Below are 20,333 nucleotides of genomic sequence, written 5' to 3'. Positions count from 1 at the left end.
GTCATACTTAATGATTCTATAAATAAATTTGCTTTATTGGAAGCTTATATGCAGTACTGCTAATGCTACAGTACTGATGTACTACTATTGGACACAAAATGTATAGTATGGATTAATCTTCTGTTTAATCTATTTAACACCTGTTTCATTTTAGAGTGGTGGGTACTTGCAGCAGACCAGTGGCCTTGAAGAGATAAAGCAGTCATTACAGAGTTATGGGGTAACCCTGGAGGTGAACCACTCCTCTTCAATACATGACCGAGAAATCAGGTAGTTTCTTTGTAGCATCATTGTATTTTTTTTTTAAATTGAGTTATTATTAATTTGTCACCTCTAGCATTATTCAGCTTTTGTTCAAGAGTTTGCTTCTGCTTTTCTTAGCATATTCCACTTTTCCATTAAGATGGTGGGGCAGCATTGCTTTTTTGAAGATGTAACAGAGAGTAGATAATAGTAATTAATTTATCTAGATTTTTGTTAGGCCTTCCATAAGGTACCCCATAATAGACTGATTAACAAGGTCAGGGGACAAGTAGCAGAATGGATAGCTAGCTGGCTTCAACACAGAAAGCAGAGAGTAGGGGTAAAAGGTAGCTATTCACAGTGGTGGAAAGTGGGTAGTGGTATTCCACAAGAATCAGTGCTGGAACCACTATTGTTCACAATTTATATTAACAATTTAGACCTTGGAATCAAAAACACAATTTCTAAATTTGCTGATTACACCAAATTGGCAGGGATAGTCAACAAATTATGGGATAAACTTACAGAATGGGCATATAATTGGCAAATGTGAGGAATTACATTTTGGTAGCAAGAATAGGGAGGTGACTTATTCCTTGAAGGGTGCGAGTCTAGGTGGGGTAGAGGAACAAAGGAATCTCAAAGTACAAATACACAAATCCCAAAGTTGCGACACAGGTTAGCAAGGCCATAAAAAAGCAAACCAAGCACTAGGGTTTATTTCTAGAGGTATCGAATTGAAAAGTAGTTAAGTTATGCTAAACATGTATCGGACCACACTTGGAGTACTGCACACAGTTCTGGTCGCCATATCGTAAGGATATAGAGGCACTGGAGATGGTGCAGAGAAGATTTACAAAAATGATACCAGAAATGCGAGGGTATACATATCAGGAAATGATGACCATGATGGGTCTCTTCTCTCTCAAAAAGGCAGCTGAGGGGTGACCTAAGAGGTTTTTAAAATTATGAAAGATTTTGCTAGAGTGGATACAGAGACAATGTTTCCACTTCTGGAGAAGAGCAAAACTAGAGGCCATCAATATAAAATAGTCCCCCACTAGACAAGCATATGAGGGAGACGGTAATATTGATAGATTTAGATGAGGAAAGACGGGAGGAGGGTCGAGTGGAGCATAAACGCCTGCATGGACTGGTTGGGCCGAATGGTCTGTTTCTGTGCTGCATATCCTATGTAATTCTATGCATGTGTGCCTCCAAAACCGCCATTAACACTCCCCTAGGATTATCGAACACAAAATAAAATTCTGGTTTTGCCATTTCTTCAAAAACAACAACTTGCATTTATATAGCATCTTTAACATAGTAAAACATTCCAAGGCACTTCCCAGGAGCATTATGAAACAAAATTTGACACTGAGCCACATGAGATATTAGGGCAGATGATCAAAAGCTTGGTCAGAGGTAGGTTTTAAGGAGCGTCTTAAAGAAAGAAAGAGAGGTAGAGAAGGGGTGAGGTTTAGGGAGGGAATTTCAGAGCTTGGGTCCTTGGCTGCTGAAGGCACGGCCACCAATGGTGGAGCAATTGAAATCGGGGCTGCGCAAGAGGCCAGAATTGGGGGGAACGCCGATATTTTGTAGGGTTGTAGGGCTGGGGGAGATTACAGTGATAGGGAGGGACGAGGCCACGGAGGGATTTGAAAACTAGGATTACAACTTTAAAATTGAGGCATTGCTCAATCGTGAGCTAATGTAGAGCAGCGAGCACAGGGGTGATGGGTGAATGGGACTAGGTGCAAGTTAGGATACAGGCAGCAGAGTTCTTCATGAGCTTAAATGTATGGAGGGTGGAAGATGGGAGGCCAGCTAGGAGTGGGTTGGAATAGTCAAGTCTAGAGGTAATGAAGGCATGGATGAGGGTTTCAGCAGCAGGTGAGCTAAAGCACAGGGGCAGAGTCGGACAATGATACGGAGGTGGAAGTAGGTGGGCTTAGTGATGGCGCAGATATGTGGTCGGAAGCTCATCACGGGATCAAATATGACACTATGGTTGCGAACCGTCTGGTTCAGCCTCAGACAGTTGCCAGGGAGAGGGATGAAGTTGGTAGCTAGGGAACAGAGTTTGTGGCAGGGGCCAAATACAATATTTAGTTGGAGGAAATTTCTGCTCATCGAGTATTGGATGTCGGATAAGCAGTTTGAAAATTGAGAGATAGTGAAGGGGCCAATAGAGGTAGAGCTGGGTGTTGTCAGCATACATGTGGAACCTGGAATTGCCTGCAGGTAGTGCTCCCTCTATGCTCCTGGCCAAAAAACTGACAATGAATTGATACAGTTCAGTGATTGAATGCTGTGTGCAATTTGAACTTGGAACTGTTCTGAAATTAACAAACTGGAATGCTAGAATCTTTGAACCATAGAATATTACAGCACAGAACAAGATAATTTGGCTCATTGCACCTGTGCAGCCTCTCTGTAAGAGCTGCCCGTTCCACATACCTTTTTTTTTAAAAATTCAAAAATAATTATCCACTTCCTTTTTAAAAACTATTATAAATCTATGTCCATCATTGTTTGTGGAATTCTGTGCCCCAAATCCTGTGTTTTTAAAAAAAAAACAATCTCCTAACCTCCTTTTGTTCTTTTGGTGATGATCTTAAATTTGTGCCCTCTATTTAGTGACCAGTGGAAATAGTATTTCCCTATTTACCCAATCAAAATACTTCATTATTTTTGAATATCTGTACCAGATCTCCTCTTAACCTTTATTCTAATGAAAAGAGCTATCACTTGCTCTCATAACTAAAGTTTCTCATTCTAATATTACCTTAGTGAATGTCTTCTGCCCCTTTCCATGATCCTGACATCTTACCTAAAGTAAGGCCCCCAAAACTGGCCACTATTGTAACTACAGCCTAATCAATGTTTTATATAAGTTTAGCATTATCTCTTTACTTTTACTGTATACCTGTACCAATATTTGTAAAACCTAGGATCCCATTTGCTTTTTATAGCTTAATTAACTTGTCCTACTTTTAAAATATGTGCATCTGAATCTCTAACTCTACTCCTTTTAAAAGTTTTACTATTTCATATGTTCTCTCCTTATTCTTCATCCAAAGTCTTAAATTCAAAATTTGAGGACTGCCTGCCTTCTTGCCCCCAGCAGCTCGTGCTGCTGTGTAATTGACACATGAGGCAATGCACAACAATTAGATTGGACAGATTTGATTTTAGGAACATATAAAATTGACGGGCAGGAAAAGACCAGCTGATCCATCAGGCTTGCCACACACCACGATGCTTGGACCATCATGGCTGAACACTAACTTCCCTTACCATCCCCTCCCCCCTGCTCCCCCCCCACTCCACATCTCAACCACCCCTGCAGCCATGTAATCTCCTAGGAGAGGCAATAAAACAGGGCTAATAGGAGGAAAAATGCTCCATAAAATTCCTCTCTGACCCCTCAGTTGATCAAAACCTGTGTAGGAGATCACATGGACCAAGTGGATGGATGTATACAGTGGGGTTCCCCATGGTTCAGTACTAGGACCACTGCTGTTTTTGATGTACATTAATAATTTGGATATGGGGCTACAAGCACAATTTGAAATTTGCAGATGACACAAAAGTTGGAAATGTAGTAAAAAGTGAGGAAAGAAAGAAAAAGACTTAGATTTATATAGAGCCTTTCACAACCACCGGACATCTCAAAGTGCTTTACAGCCAATGAAGTACTTTTGGAGTGTAGTCACTGTTGTAATGTGGGAAACGTAATATAGGAAGATTGCAATAGACTTCAAGAGGACGTAGACAGGCTGGTGGAATGGGCAGACACATAGCAGATGAAATTCAATGCAGAAAAGTGAGGTGATATTCTTCCTACCAAAATGTGAGGAGAGACAATACATGCTTAAATGGTACAATTTTAATGGGAGTGCAAGAAGAGAGAGAGACCCGGGGGTGCTTGTGCATAAATCTTTGAAGATGGCTGGACAGGTTAACAAAGTAGTTAATAAAGCCCATGGTATCCTGGACTTTATAAATAGAGGCATCAAGTACAAAAGCCGGGAAGTTTATAAAACACGAGTTGGGCCCCAGCTGGAGTATTGTGTCCAATTCTGGGCACCACACTTTAGGAGGGATGTGAGACATTGGAAAGGGTACAGAAAAGATTTACTGGAATGGTTCCAGTTAGTGGATAGACTGGAGAAGCTTGGAGCAGAGAAGGCTAAAAGAAGATTTGATAGAGGTGTTTAAAATCATGAAAGGTTTAAATAGAGTAAATAAAGAGAAACTGTTCCCAATGGCTGAAAGATTGATAACCAGAGGGCACAGATTTAAGGTGATTGGCAAAAGAACCAGATGCGTTATGAGGAAAAATCTTTTTACATAATGAATGGTTAGGATTTAGAATGTACTGCCTGAGATGATGGTGGACACAGATTCAATTGTAGCCTTCAAAAGGGAATTGGATAAATACTTGGAGAAAACAATTGTTGGGATATGGGGAAAGAACGGGGGAATGGAAAGAGCAGGCGCAGACTCGATGGGCCAAATGGCCTCCTTCTGTGTTGTACTATTCTGTGATCTATAAAGTATCATCTATAAAGACACTTACCTACTTTATGATACGATCTCTGTCCCAGTCAGGAACCGGTCCAACTCGCTCTTGAAGGCACATAGAGAGAGTCAGCATCCACCACACCAGCTGGCAATGTATTCCAGAGGCTCACACTTCTCTGGGAAAAGAACCTCTGCCTAATATCCAGTCTATTCTAACTCTTGCACAATTTACATTCGTGTCCCCTGGAAAGTAATGTCTCCTGGTTCTCCCCAATCTGTCAAACTGGAATAATCTATCAATATGGATGCTATCCATCCCTTTAGTTATTTTATAAGCTTCTATCGGGTCATCTCTAAGTCAGTGATGCTCTAAAGTAAATAAACTAAGTTTCTTGAGCATAGCTGAGGTTGTTTAAGCTAAGAATCATTCATGCAGCTCTCCTCTAGACCTTTTCCAAGGCCACTATATCACCCATTGTTGGGGTAAAAAGACCTCTTCAAGGTGGATTCCCTGAAATAAGGAATCGACACCAGCCCTTATAACGACCACGGAATCATTCAGACGAAACCTTGGATTCACTTTACGATCTTTATTCAAGCATATGCAGGGGAAGCATCACAGTCTTAGCCACCTAAGACAGGACCTTCCCCGAATGATGGTTTCACACACAGTTATACAGTTTCCAAGGCGTGAGGTCCTCATGTACAATCATCTACGACCACCGGTTGGCCTACAACTAATCAGCGGAGTTACATTGATTCGTTAACTCTTATCAGACTGGCTGCATCTCCATCTCCCCATAGCATGTGGAGCCGACTTCAGTCTATTGGAATGTGTTGTTCTAGAGTTTTAACCTTGCTCTGGCTTTTCTAACTTGGTCTGCAGTTTTTAAAGATAAGCACACAAGTACGAGCTCCGCCCTTTAACCTGATTTTATGTCATACCCTTTATTCTTTAGTCCCCTTACACCCATCATGTGGGGGAACTAAAACTAGGCACAGTACCCTAGATGCAATCTGACCAGCGCACTGTAGTGTCAAAATGGTGTCCATTGATTTATACTGTGTGGTTCTATTACTATAACCTAATACCTTGTTGGCTTTAGCTACATTGTTAAGTACATCGCTCATTACTTTAGAGGATCATAGCTATACTTAACCCTAATATTGCTCCCATTCTTTCTCCTTCCTCCGCAAACCCTTAAAGTGAAATGAGCAACAGACTAACAAAATTAAATGTGCCCCAAATTAGTAAATACAAGTGCAACGTCCAAAATCCAGAGTTCCAGAATCCATTCACTGGGCCGATCTTTGGCGGGGTTGTCCGCAAACCAGAAAATGTTCCAAAATGCGACCTCCCCCGGCTTCCGGCAGCCCGATCTCCAGCCACCCGACTTCCCCCAGCCTCGACCCGACCTCCCCCCGGCTTCGGCCGCCTCGGCCCAACCTCCGACCGCCCCCTGACCTCGTGCGGCCTGACCGACCTTGGCCCAACTGACCGCTCACCCCCTCCTCCTCCCGACCAACACGCCCTATTTCCGGTGGCCCGACTTCCCTCCGCAGCTCAGCCCGACCGCCCCCACCCACGACCCTTCCCTGGCCTCGGCCTGACCGATACTCCTGGCGGCCCGACTGACACCTTCCTCTCCCTGACGTCTGGCGGCCCGACTGACCCCTCCTCCCCCTCCCGACAACTTCGGTCCAGGCAAAGATGTTCTGAAATCCAGAAATACTGTGAATCCGGAACGGACTCGTTCATGGATTTTGGACATCACACTCTATACTTTTATGAAATATATTCAATATAGTAGTATATTTCTGCAATGCCACAGCATTTATTCTTCATTCCCTAATACAACTTATATAAAATGACTTCAATACAATTGGAATGGTAAGTTTACTGGTAAGTTTCTGGATTAATTTTTTTTCCAAATGTGAAGTATAATAGCTCTTTTACAAGGTGATAATTTCATGTTGTTTTCAAAACATTTTTGTACGAAGGGCTAGAATGTCCCCAACCGAACACATGTTTTAACGTGATTTTTTTCACCTTTAAAATGAAGTGCACAAGATTCCCCAAACCTTATGGCATTTTCAAAATATCGCCAAAAAGCAAATCGCCAATGTGCAACGCAAAAAAAAACTGAACCGCCCAAGTTTGGCCATTCAGCGATCCATTTTTGGGAAGAAATAAAAACGCACGAGAAAAGCAAGCGTTGCAGCCTCAGAAACGTTGGTAAGGAGGAAGACCTGCAAAAAAGGTAAGTTAGTTAAAGTTTTTAATTCTTTTGCAGCAATTATTTAGTTAAGGGTCTTGTAAATGTTTTGTGTTTTTGTTTTTTGCAATGTGTTTTCTCCCCTCCCGGGGCCAATATTTTTGCCGTTGATAGGCCTCGGGCTAAAGTTGGCGAGATTGTGGTTTTTAACACGAATCATCGTGCAATGCCGTTTTTTAATGACGGGCATATTTTGTGGCCAAATTTATCCCCTTAAATGGCAATTTTTGTTCTCATTTATTCACTAAAATTGTTATTTATCAAATAACGACAGGCTGGGGAATTTTAAGCCCTATGTGTTGTATTGTGAATGTATAATATTTGAAACTTTTGAGAACATTAGAAAGTCTATTATGTATTTCATTCTTTTTCAGAAAGCAACAATATTTTTCTAGAGTCTGTATTTGTGAGTAAGATGTTTTATCTGTCACAGATTCAACAATGGGTGGATGATCAAGATTGGAAGAGGACTAGATTACTTCAAAAAAACTCAGGTTTGTTTCTAGTTAATGAGGGAGGGTCTGAACATTAAGACCAGTTAGAAATTAATTCCAAATGAATGATTTTGTTTATACAAGAATGCTGATGAAATATTGAAAAAGTGACATGTGACTGAGCTCAACTATATATGTGAATGAACACACAGTAGAAATGACCCCATATCTGAAGCACAATGGGCCGAATATTCCGGCCACGCCGGGTCCGTATGAAGTGCGCACGGACCCAGCGAGGCCTCGCAAAAGCCGGTTTTCGGGGCACGATGCACACGCGCCGAAATTCAGCTTTTCCAATCTGTCAAGATTCTCTTGACACATCCATCCCCAGGAGAAGGACATTCGCGTGGCAGAGATTGGGCTATTTGCCCAAATCTTGCCAAACGAATGTTCTTCAAACTTTTATGCCTGAGTTTTAAAACATATAAAAATTACATTTAAACACTAATTTTTATATTAAAAACCCTGTCCAAAGGTAAGTTTATTTTTAACCCTATTAAAAAAATTCCACAAAATATTTTTTTTTCTAATATCTACATTTAATTTCAATTAATTTTAAATGAGGTTTTTTTTATTTTTTTATTATGCTGTGTTTCAGTTTACTCGATAATTACTCGATCTGTCAGCCTAACCTCAGTGGTGGGAAAATTATTGGAAAAAATCCTGAGGGACATGATAAATTTTCATTTGGAAAGACATGGATTAATCAAGGAGAGTCAGCATGGATTTGTTAAGGGAAGGTCGTGGCTGACTAACTTGATTGAATTTTGAGAGGAGGTAACCAGGAGGGTTGATGAGGGCAGTGCGTATGATGTAGTGTATATGGATTTTAGCAAAGCTTTTGATAAAGATCCCACATGGCAGACTGGTTACAAAAGTAAAAGCCTATGAGATCCAGGGCAAAGTGGCAAGTTGGATCCAAAATTGGCTCAGAGGCAGGAAGCAAAGGGTAATGGATGATGGATGTTTTTGTGACTGGAAGCTGTGTCCAGTGGGGTTCTGCAGGGCTCAGTGCTAGGTCCCTTGCTTTTTGTGGTTTATATCAATGACTTGGACTTGAATGTTGGGGGTATGATTAAGAAGTTTGTAGATTACACTAAAATTGGCTGTATGGTTGATAATGAAGAAAGCTGCGAATTACAGCAAGATATCAATGTACTGGTCAGGTGTGCAGAACAGTGGCAAATGGAATTCAATCTGGAGAAGTGTGAGGTAATTCATTTGGGGATGGCTAACAAGGAAAGGGAATACACATTAAATGTTAGGACACTGAAAAGTATAGAGGAACAAAGGGACCTTGGAGTGCAGGTCCACAGATCTCCACAGGTAGCAGGCTAGGTAAATAAAGTGGTTAAGTAGGCATTTGGAATACTTGCCTTTATTAGTCGAGGCATGGAACGCAAGAGCAAGGAGGTTATGCTTGGGCTGTATAAAACACTGGTTAGGCTGCAGCTGGAGTACTGTGTGCAGTTCTGGTCACCACATTACTGGAAAGGGTGGAGAGGAGATTTACAAGAATGTTGCCTGGACTGGAGAATTTTGGCTATGAGGAAAGATTGGGGATGCTGGGTCTTTTTTCTTTGGAACAAAGGAGGCTGAGGGGAGACCTCATTGAGGTGTATCAAATTATGAGGGGCCTGGATAGTGGATAGGAAGTACCTGTTTCCCTTGGCAGAGGGGTCAACAACCAGGGTACATGGATTTTGGGAGGTTGAGAGGAGATTTGAGGGGAAATTTCTTCACCCAGAGTGTAGTGGGGGTCTGGAACTCACTGCCTGAAAGGGTGGTAGAGGCAGTTGAACGAGATTCAACACCGCCTCCAGTGCGCCAGCGGTCGCCTGAGGAAAGAGAGCGTTTGAAGATCAGGCCCTCAAATCTGGCACCAAGCTTATAGTCTACAGGGCTGTAGTGATACCCACCCTCCTGTGTAGCTCAGAGACGCAAACCATATACGGTAGACACCTCAAATTGCTGGAGAAATACTACCAACGATGTCTCCACAAGATTCTGCAAATCCCGAGAGGATAGATGCATCGTCAGTGTTCTCAATCAGGCCAACATCGAAGCACTGACCACACTGGACCAGCTCCGTTGCCCGACACGAGATTCCTAAAGCAAGCGCTCTACTCTGAACTCCTACACAGCAAGCGAGCCCCAAGTGGGCAGAGGAAACGTTTCAAGGACACCCCCAAAGCCTCCTTGATAAAATGCAACATCCTCACCGACACCTGGGAGTCCTTGGCCATAGACTGCCCTAAGGGAATCCGGGAGGGTGCTGAGCGCCTCAAGTCTCATTGCTGAGAGCATGCAGAAAACAAGCAGAGGCAGCGGAAGGAGCGTGTGGCAAACCAGACTCCCCACCCACCCTTTCCTTCAATGACAAATTTGCTGGGGTTCTTCGAGGATGTACGAACAGGGTGGATGTTGTGTATTTGTACTTCCAGAAGGCATTTGACAAGATGCCACATAAAAAATTACTGCACAAGATAAAAGTTTATGGAGTTGGGGGTAATATATTAGCATGAATAGAGGATTGGCTAACTACAGAAAACAGGGAGTCTGGATAAATGGTTCATTCTCTCGTTGGCAACCAGTAACTAGTGGGGTACTTCAGGGATCGGTGCTAGGACCCCAACTATTTACAATCTATATTAATGACTTGGAAGAAGGGACTGAGTGTAACGTAGCCAAGTTTGGAAAAGCAATGTGTGAGGAGGACACAAAACATCTGCAAAAGGATATAGACAGGCTAAGTGAGTGGGGAAAAATTTGACAGATGGAGTATAATGTTGGCAAATGTGAGGTCATGCACTTGGGCAGAAAAAAAAATCTAAGAGCAAGTTATTATTTAAATGGAGAAAGATTGCAAAGTGCCGCAGTACAGCGGGACCAGGGGGTACTTGTACATGGAGCACAAAAGGATAGTATGCAGGTACAGCAAGTGATCAGGAAGGCCCATGGTATCTTGGCCTTTATTGCAAAGGGAATGGAGTATAAAAGCAGGGAAGGCTTGCTACAGCTATATAAAAAGGTACTGGTGAGGCCACATCTGTAATACTGCATTCAGTTTTGGTTTCCATATTTATGAAAGGATATCCTTACTTTGGAGGCAGTTCAGAAAACGTTCACGGTTGATTCCGGAGATGAGGGGGTTGACTTATGAGGAAAGGTTGAGTAGGTTGGGCCTCTATTCATTGGAATTCAGAAGAATGAGAGGTGATTGTATCGAAACCCATAACATTATGAGGGGGCTTGACAAGGTGGATGCAGAGAGGATGTTTCCACTGATGGAGACTAGAACTAGAGGGCATGATCTTAGAATAAGGGGCCGCCCATTTAAAACAGAGATGAGGAGAATTTCTTCTGAGGGTTGTAAATCTGTGGAATTCGCTGCCTCAGCTGTGAAAGCTGAGACATTGAATAAGTTTAAGACAAAAATAGATAGTTTCTTAAATGATAAGGGGTTATGGGCAGGGAAGTGGAGCTGAGTCCATGATCAGATCAGCCATGATCTTATTGAATGGCGGAGCAGGCTCAACGGGCCGTATGGCCTACTCCTGTTCCTATTTCTTGTGACTGTCCCACGTGACAGACTGTAATTGGCGTACTAGAGACTGTATAGTCACCTGGGAACTCACTTTTATAGAGTGGAAGCAAGTCTTCCTCGATGTCGAGGGACTGCCTATGATTGAGGGAGAGGCAGAAACCCTCGCCACATTTTAAAAAAATACTTGGATGTGCACTTAAAGTATTGTAACCTACAGGGCTACAGACCAAGAACTGGAAAGTGGGATTCGGCTTGACAGCTCTTGGTCGGCTGGCATGGACACGATGGGACGAAATGGCTGCCTTCCCTGCTGTAAATTTCTATGATTCACCCTGAAATCCCGGCTTTGCCAGGTCCGTACAGAATACGTATGGACCCGGCGAGGCCTCACAAAAGTGGGTTTTCGGCGCACAATGCGCATGCACCAAAAAACAGCTTTTCTGATCTGTCAAGATATCTCGACAGATCTTCCGCATCCTCAGAAGGACAGCTGCACGGGCGAGATTAGGATATTTGCCCATCTCTTGCCCAGCAAATGTCCTTCAAACTCTTACGCCTGGTAAAAGCAGGCGCATAGCCTACTTTTACCAGCGTAAGAATTTTAAGACATAAAATGTGTATAAATTTAATTTTTATAATCGTAAAAACCCTGTCCACTAAGGTAAGTTTATTTTAAACCCTATTTTTAAAAAATCCCCCTAAAATATTTTTTCTAAAACATTTAATTAACTTTAATTTCAATTAATTTTAAATGAGATGTTTTTTTTTGTTATGTTTGGGTGTTTTAGGGGGTTATTCTGATAGTAATGGGAACTCGTAAAATCGGAGTTCCCATTACTATCAATGAGATTACTGTACCGTGATTGGTGGTCTAGGCCCACATGACTCCAGCTTCTCCGTCCGTACCTCGAAGACGTGGACGCGCTGCGATACTCAGGAAAAGGCGGCCTCCAACCGGAATCCAAGGCTCCTCCTGGACCACCAGGTACATTCGTAGAGAAATTTCGGGTCAGAGGCGTTCATCCGAAGGAAGCCTCCGACCGGAATTTCAGGGCTTATGATTCTTTGATAGTAATGGGAACTCGTAGAAATGGAGTTCCCATTTTTGAGAATACTGCAGTGATTGGTGGTCCACGTGACTCCAGCTTGTACGTACCTCAGTCATCTCCCTATGCCCTGCGCAGCGAATCTAGGCATCCGATTGGAATCATATAGATTTTTTTCGGGTCGGAGGTGTTCATATGAAGGAAGCCTCCGACTGCAATTTCCCCCCCATGATGTTACCGATTGTGTCTACCAGTACTAATTCAGCTCCTGCACATCCTGGACTTCCATCCAGTTTCCATTTATTTTATGCAAAAATATTAAGAGCATGCTTCCAAAACCCTTGAGATTCTTGTATTGTACCCTCGATATGAGATGGAACAACTTGCACAGCACACATAGAGAGAACTGTCCCATAGTCTTTCACAAGAGGGATTAGACACTGAGGAGAAGGAGAAGGGAGGAGAGTGGAAGTGTTTGAAACTGTGGTCAGAGAAGCAGGTTTTGTGGAGGCTTTTGAATACATGGAGATGTAGCAAGCCATGAGCATTGAAGAACAGTATCCCAAAGTTCTGGACATAGTGGCTGAAGGTTTTCCTAATTGTATGGTTGTGGGAGGAGGAGCTAGATTGTATTTCTGAAAGATGTTGCCAACGTAAGATGGAGCAAGGCTGTGGAGAGATTTCTAAGCCTCGGGATTTTGAAATCATTGTGTATGGGGACAAAGAGCCACCACTAACAGAATGGCCTGGATTTTGCAATCAATCATTGAAGAACTGGCACCCGGCATTCATCATGCTGACACTGCCCAGAGGTTTTGTGGGCTTCTGAGCATAGACTTGGTGTCATCAGGCGTCTGATCCAGCGTGGCGCCCTCTACAGGGGATCTGTGGCATCTATGAGCAATGCAAGCAACAGCGTGGTTCTTCAACCAATCAGATTAAAAAATCCTCACCTGACACACAATATAAACTAGAAAGCATAAATGATGTACAGAAAGCAAAATAAAGACTAGGAATGAAAGATGAGAACCAGGTTTAAAAAAAAAAAAGGTTTTAAAATCTCATCATTAAATTCTGAAGGAATGAGACTCCACACTTGTAAAATTCAAATTTCAATGCGAGAGAGGTTGTTTGGCAATTAGGACATATCACACCATTAAAAATTCACTTACAGCTGAATGCACCAGCCCCAATTGTTTTCTGCTGTGTTTAGTGGGTAATTACTGCAATTTCATACCCTTGCATTGATTTCAATGGTAAGTCTATTGGCAAATACTGTTATAGCACAGCCTGTGGTGCAGGAGGGTAACTCAGACTGCAACTTCCAGATTTCCACGTTTAACTGTGCATGTGTGTACTCCGGAAGTTACTGCCAGGGGCTGTTAGCCTCACCGCTATTCTCAACACAAAATCTGGGTCAATATGTGAGCAGCTCTAAGTAAGTAAAAAAAAAATGTAGTACAGTTCTGGATGAGTTGGAGTTTGCACAGCGTGAGACTTGGGAGGCCAGCAAGGAGAGAGTTGGAGAAGTCAAGCATGGAGATGAAGGTGGTGCAGGTGAGGGTTAGAGCAGCAATGGGGTTGATAAGCAGACAATATTAGGTGATGGATAATGCTTGGAACTTGGTTTGCTCAGAGCACCGAGGTTGCACTTAGACAGATTCAGTGTGAACAAACAGCAGAGAACTAATAGAATAGGGGATTTAAAGTGCAAAGTTTCTGGCAGACACCAGATAGGATAAAGCAAGTTCTCTTTCATTCACAACTTCATGTCAGAAGTTGCACAGATCAGCAACAAATTAATTTTTATTCTCGTGTAATATGCCTGACTTCCTCTCATGGCCAGTGCTGCCAAAATTGCATCTCCTTATGCCTGTTCTTACAGAAAGAACCCAAACTCTCCAGGAAGGTAGCTCTGCCTTCTCTGCATATTGAAATCCTAATTTATGATTCCTTTTGGTGAGATTAATTCAGCTTCACATCCCAAGTAAGATTGGGAAAGCCCCACCTAGTTCTGTATCTTGCTTATTAATGAACAAGACATGAATGGAGGTAGATCAGGTAAAAGTGTGACTCGGAGCACAAAGGGACCAGAAGCAGAAAAAGGGAGATCAGAAAGAGACATAAGTAATTTTCAGACTTTGGTCCTGACAAGCGCTGCACACTATTTTCCAATATTAATTTAAATGGTTAAAAAAAAAAATCATGCAGAGTGTACGCCTGAATTTCTACTCTGGATGCCTAGCAGGTGAGGCTCTCCACCAGCAACACAATGTCAAAAAATTATCCCTGTTGCAAATTTGGATCTTCTTTCCATTACCATATTAACCAACTTTCATCTAGGTGTCCTTTTTAAACATGTTGAATAAACTTTTAAAAACCCATTAAAATTCTTTCTCCAAATTCTTTCTACATTGTGATGTAGTTGGGCCAATCATTTGTGGCGACAATTCAAAAGCCTGGATAAAACTGGTATCATCCTCCTCTTTAAAATTTGGAAGGAGGTTAGCTTTAATAAAATGGTGGGCCCTACATTCCATGACCCCATTTACCAGACCAGCTGATGTGTTTCTCTCAGGTGAAGAGTATCAAAGTTCTTTCTCCCTCATTGAAATTATGCGAACACTGATTTTCTTTTTCAATAGCCTCGAATTCAAGTTGTTCCCATTCTCACTGTTCCTAGCAAAAACACACCGCTTTTAATTTCAACATTTCTAACTAGAATGCTCTATCCTTGGGCCCAAGTTTCCACATGATTCGTGCCTGATTTTTAGGAGCAACTGGTGGAGAACGGACCATCTTAGAAATCGCAATTCTCCACATTTTCTTTTCTGCAGTTCTAGTCAGGTAGAACAGTTCGAGGTTGGAACAGAATTTTTTCTTCAAAAGGGGGCGTGTCCGGCCACTGATGCCTGATTTCAAAGTTTCCACAGTGAAAATGTACTCCAAACTAAAGTAGAATGGAGCAAGTGAAGATTTTTTGTAGAACTGAAAAAACCTGTTCTACACATTAAAAAATCAGGCGCAGGTTACAAATCAGGCATCCAGAACGAGGTGGGGGGAGGGGAACTCATTAAATTCTACAATAAATCCTTATTTATACTTATACAAATAAATCCAACCTGAATAAACATTTATAAGCAAAGAAAAGATTAAATAAACCATATTCCTACCTGTGTGAAAGTGCTTCAGTGTCACAAAACGAGGCAGCCGTGACCGAACGCGGGAGGGGGGGGGGGCCGACCGAACGGGAGGGGAGTCGACCGAACGCGGGGAGGGAGGGGGGTGGAGGAGGAGAGGCAGGGAGGGGGCCGACCGAACGCTGGGGGGGGAGCCGTTCCAGACGGCTGGCGGGGAAGAGAGAAGGCTGCAGGAAGCCTCAAAAATTGAGGAGCCATTTCCCGACGGCAAAAGGGGGAGGTCGTCGGGAAACGGCTGCCTCAACTTTGAGGCTTCCTGCAGCCTTCTCACTGCTTCAAGAAGCCTCAGTGCTGATGGCAATGTACTTTTATTAAAAAATGTTCAAAAACTAAACAGCTACAAAGAACTACAAAAATGGCCGAGTGCCAATGTTTTTTTCACACTGAGCATGCGCGAACGCTTCAACGCACACGCGCAGCGTTGCCGGCAGGAAAAAAACTAATTTAAATAGTACCCGCCCCCTCCCACTTACAAAATCGGCGCGAGTGTAGGCTCCGCCCCCCTGGGCGCTGCGCCAGGCAGACAAGGAGCTGCAAAGCGCTCGAGAATCGCGAGTTTCGTTTTAGGCACGAAAAACAGGCGCCCAGCTCGGAGGGGCGCCCGTTTTTGTGTGTGTGGAAACTTGGGCCCCTTATTTTTTTCCTCAAATTGCCAACACAATTTCTGCCTTGATTGACGTTTTTATATTTTACTGCCTTGATTTTGTTCACTTTAAAATTTTCTCTAATTTGAAATGTCTTTATAACCAACATAACTCAGTATCCCAGGTTGCTGGCACTAGTGATTACAAATTTGGATCTGCTGTAGTTAACTTCTGATTGCAGTGGCATCAATCACTTCTGTAAGTGGCCTAAGCATTTTCATTTTATGGGAATTGACTCACACTATCATGTATCTACTTTACAATAGCAAAACCATAGTATTACCTTCGACTTGTGTGCTTCTTCCATCTCTCCAAACGTGGACTGAATAAACATTTCAAGAGATGACACTTAATATGCATCGATAAACTACTTTATTTCACAGTAGGTTGAACAGAAAAAACTCACTTTATTCATCAGTACAAAATATCTTCACGTAATAATACAATGTAAAGCATATACCACAATTCCCCACCATTAGTGGATTGCGTTACTTGACTTAAAACAAGATGCCTTCTCACTCATCCACCATTTGTTTCCAAGACCTGAATAACTGCTGGTATCTGTATTTTATCTTTCTGTGGTCATAGACAGATAGGGATCAAAGACTTGACAAAACCATGTTTGAGGTGTTTTCCAATTACTGAGACTAGTCTAAAAATTGCTTATTGTTTAGTCTTTCGGAAAATAACCACCATTAACATTGACTTTCAGCTATGGGCCTTTATTTGATAATACACTTTGCTTTAAAAACTTATTAAAAGTAACTTTCTCTAAATAATAGTCAAACATCCTAAAACATGATACTAATGGAATAAATTTCCATTAAGTGTATTTAGCTGAATCGCTCAGGCAACAGAAACAGGGACTGAGTAAAGGACAAAGCCCAGGCGGGCAAGTGAGAAGCAAAGGAGGAAATAACAACGGAGTGAGAGAATATATATGAAAATTAAAACAGCAAGAAGCAATCAGAGACAATGGACAAGTTAGAAATATAATAAAACTTTACACAAGAAAGTACGTGGAGGCAGTTTTAATTTTTTTTCCCCGAGATGAACTAATTGGCCAAGATATGAATGTCGCAGTCAACAGAATTTTCTTTTAAGTATGAATGAAAGTTGTGAAGTTTTCTTTTTTTTTGAAATAGCAGACAATGCTTCAGATCACTTTCATGTTATTTTTCCAGGGCCGATTTTCTATTGGTTACTGTGACTTTGACTTGAGACAATGCCATGAAACTACAGTGGACATTTTCCATATCAAGCATACAAAGAATTTATAATTTGGAGATCCTACTATTCTGTTTATTTTATTATTCTGTTATGCAATGTACTAAAACTGAAACAAAGATTTTTAATTCAAGTATTACTGTTTTTGTATTGTTGAAGTTATCACTTGAATACCTAGCAAACAAAAGTTTTCTAACCAAAATTAAACTGAAAATATTCAAACTGTAACTTTTTGAATGCTAAATGTACAACAACTTTACAAGATTTTCTGAATGTTTATTATAGTATACATTTGATAAAAGCTGACCACTCACTTATCATAGCTCCATGTTGATTCCTATGCATGGTAACTGAACAATTTATGTACTCTTCATAGTGTAGGAACCAATATTTTAGAGCAACACAAACAGTTTTAATGACGGGGAAGATGGATTACAAAAGCCTTGGAAATGGAACACAGCAAACTGACACTTCTAATGGCATAATTGATAAACATTCTAGTGTCAACTTTACATAATTCATAGTGTAAAAAAAAAAATTAAATGCAAATTAACTTATTTGGTTTATCTTCATACATGCAAGTAATTTAACAAGTGAAGATAGTTTGGTCTTAAAGATTCTTAATTAGCCTACATTCTCTTCTCCACCCAAGATTGCTGACTCATCAGTTTCATTTGGCTTCTTTCCATTCAATGTCTCCATTGTTAAAAGTAGTGAGTAACCATCATAAGATCACATTAATGTACAGTACTTGCATTCAGAATTTCTTCCTCAAGAAAGGTGGCATATGGAAGAAAATGTATTTTCACTGTGGATTCTATGGTTTGCAAAAGTCAGATTGGAACTTAGAGTAAAGAACCATTACCCCCATCTTCATTCCTAGAGTTACTGGGCCATAAAGCTATATGACATGAATACAATTGTAAAAAAAATCTCTGGTTAAAAACATCCCACTTCCATGATTTTCCAAGTGGCCAATGAGTTAAAGCATGTGTGAGATTTAGGCCATTTGACAAAAAAAAAATCTTGGTTGGCTTCCTAGCAGCCTTTGTTCATATGGATCTGCTTCCAGGTGGTGTGTATCTTGGAATGGCAGATGAAATAAATATTTTTCTAAATACATGATATAAAAGTTTTTTTTGTAGAATGTACAAGTGTATGTAAAATTGGTAAATGCAGCATTACAAATCTATATCAGACTTACCAGGCATCTAGGGAGGCCTCCACTTTGTAAGCTTCATGTGTGCAACTCCAAGCCCTGTGAACTCCCCATCCTGCAGTCACTAATACCACAACCTCATCAGAATGTTAGTCTCAAGACTGCAATTCCTGGGCGCAGAATGCTCTGAATATCAATTGAAAAGTACTGGTGTGTCTTGCCCAAAGCAGCAATCTAAAGTTATGTCCACCTCGCAATGAATAAAGCCATAAATAGCAACTTCTCAAGGCAATGTGGCCACTGCATAGAAGTTCATTTGCAAAGGGTACTACAAAAATGGCTGCTGCCTTCATGTCAAAGTTACACAGATAATGAAGTGCCATGATCTTAAACCATTCTTACTATGACAGAACACTCAAATGACACAACTGTGTTCAGTGGAGCAAGCTCATGCCGCTATATAGGCCACCATGAACAATTGCAGTTGGGACTTATGATTGACATTAGACTCCAACTTAGATTGTTGCTTTGGGTAGCACTCAAGGGTACTTTTGTCAGTTGTCTAGAATAGGATAGTTTCAGCTTCTGAGAAAGAAAACCAAAAAGGAGTTAGATGAAGTCCTTACTACTAGGGGAATCAAGGGGTATGGTGAGAAAGCAGGAATGGGGTACTGAAGTTGCATGTTCAGCCATGAACTCATTGAATGGCGGTGCAGGCTAGAAGGGCCGAATGGCCTACTCCTGCACCTATTTTCTATGTTTCTATGTGTAAAGTTTTTTTAAAAATCAAATGCAAAGATGTCAAAACACAATTCTAGGTGGTCATGGATGATTAGGTTGGATCAAACAGTGCCAATGTCCAAGCTACTGTTGCTTTTACTGGAACCAAAAACATTGCAGCAGCTGGGACCTAAGAACTAGGCATCAGAATCAGCTGGCCAGTGCCACAACAGGCAATGCTTTGACCATATTACCAAAGCCAGATATAAATACCACACAGAATCACAGAAGCAATGATGATCAAACAGTGAGAAACAAACTCTATGCAGGAAAAAACAAAGAGCTGCTGCTCATGGAGAAAAAGAATGACAAGCACAGCTCAGATGTGCCCTATTCATGGCACAGCAGCAAACATCATCTCATCTACATAGTGATCCACGGCATGCAGTTCTTAAAAAGAATAGTGTCACTATGAATTCCATACTTCCTGGGGATGACACATAATGCTACTTGTATGTGGAGGATCAACGAAGGAGTTAGACCTTTACTGAATGCCTTCTGAAAATTCAAATAAATTATACCTGCTGAAAAAAACTCCAGTAAAACAAACTTTTAAAGCCATGACTATTAGTTTAGTCTCCATGCTCTTTAAATGAGCACTGATAAAATCCCGTGAAGCCGCCCAAACATTTAACCGATTTCCAAACTTAAATTGACTAGTCAGTATTTCTCAAATGAATAACTTACTCCTTTTCTGAATATTTAAACATTATTCACTATCCTCAAGTCCTCAGTTTTAGCACAGTATTTATTAATTCCCAATTCTGTTTACTTGCTCATTTTTTTATGATTATAGGATGCACCTCATCTGGCACAAGTGCCCTGTAAATGTTTAGTTCTGAGTTTGTTCAATACATGTGCTTCATAGTCTTCTGCAAATGTATATTCCCGAGATAATCTGATTATCTCAATGTGTCTGGTTTTGATTTGCCTAGATTATTTGACAAACTCCCCTAGTTCACTCTCCTGACCTCTTTGCCCTGCTGTACGCTCAATCTCACCCAACAGAGAACCCCATCACGTAAACGCTCTCATCCATAGACACTTGATCCTTGTCCCAGCATTGCCATCTTGTGACCTCTCCCCTTTCTACTTTTAAATCACTTCCTTGTCTGCCTTCCTATTCATATATTTGCCTTCCCCAAAACCCCATTAACTTCCACTGCTGAAAAACAATCCCTAGACTT

At 41.4% G+C, this 20,333-nt stretch overlaps 1 protein-coding gene across 2 annotated transcripts in view; it reads left to right on the top strand.

Annotated features, from left to right (window-relative positions):
* Positions 1–19,031, top strand: part of mitd1 (MIT, microtubule interacting and transport, domain containing 1) — a 50,050-nt gene extending 31,019 nt beyond the window's left edge. Inside the window, exons 6-8 of one of the 2 annotated variants that reach the window (XM_070873048.1) lie at positions 155–270; positions 7,483–7,543; positions 17,165–19,031. In XM_070873048.1, the coding sequence (XP_070729149.1) occupies positions 155–270; positions 7,483–7,543; positions 17,165–17,260 (273 nt within the window). In that variant the 3' untranslated portion in view covers positions 17,261–19,031. The other variant, XM_070873049.1, reaches the window with a different exon arrangement.
* The last annotated feature ends 1,302 nt before the right edge of the window (positions 19,032–20,333 follow it).

This window comes from Pristiophorus japonicus, unplaced genomic scaffold (genome assembly GCF_044704955.1).
Source record: "Pristiophorus japonicus isolate sPriJap1 unplaced genomic scaffold, sPriJap1.hap1 HAP1_SCAFFOLD_409, whole genome shotgun sequence".
NCBI classification, from domain to species: Eukaryota; Metazoa; Chordata; class Chondrichthyes; family Pristiophoridae; genus Pristiophorus; species Pristiophorus japonicus.
This window is presented reverse-complemented; position numbering and strand designations above follow the sequence as displayed.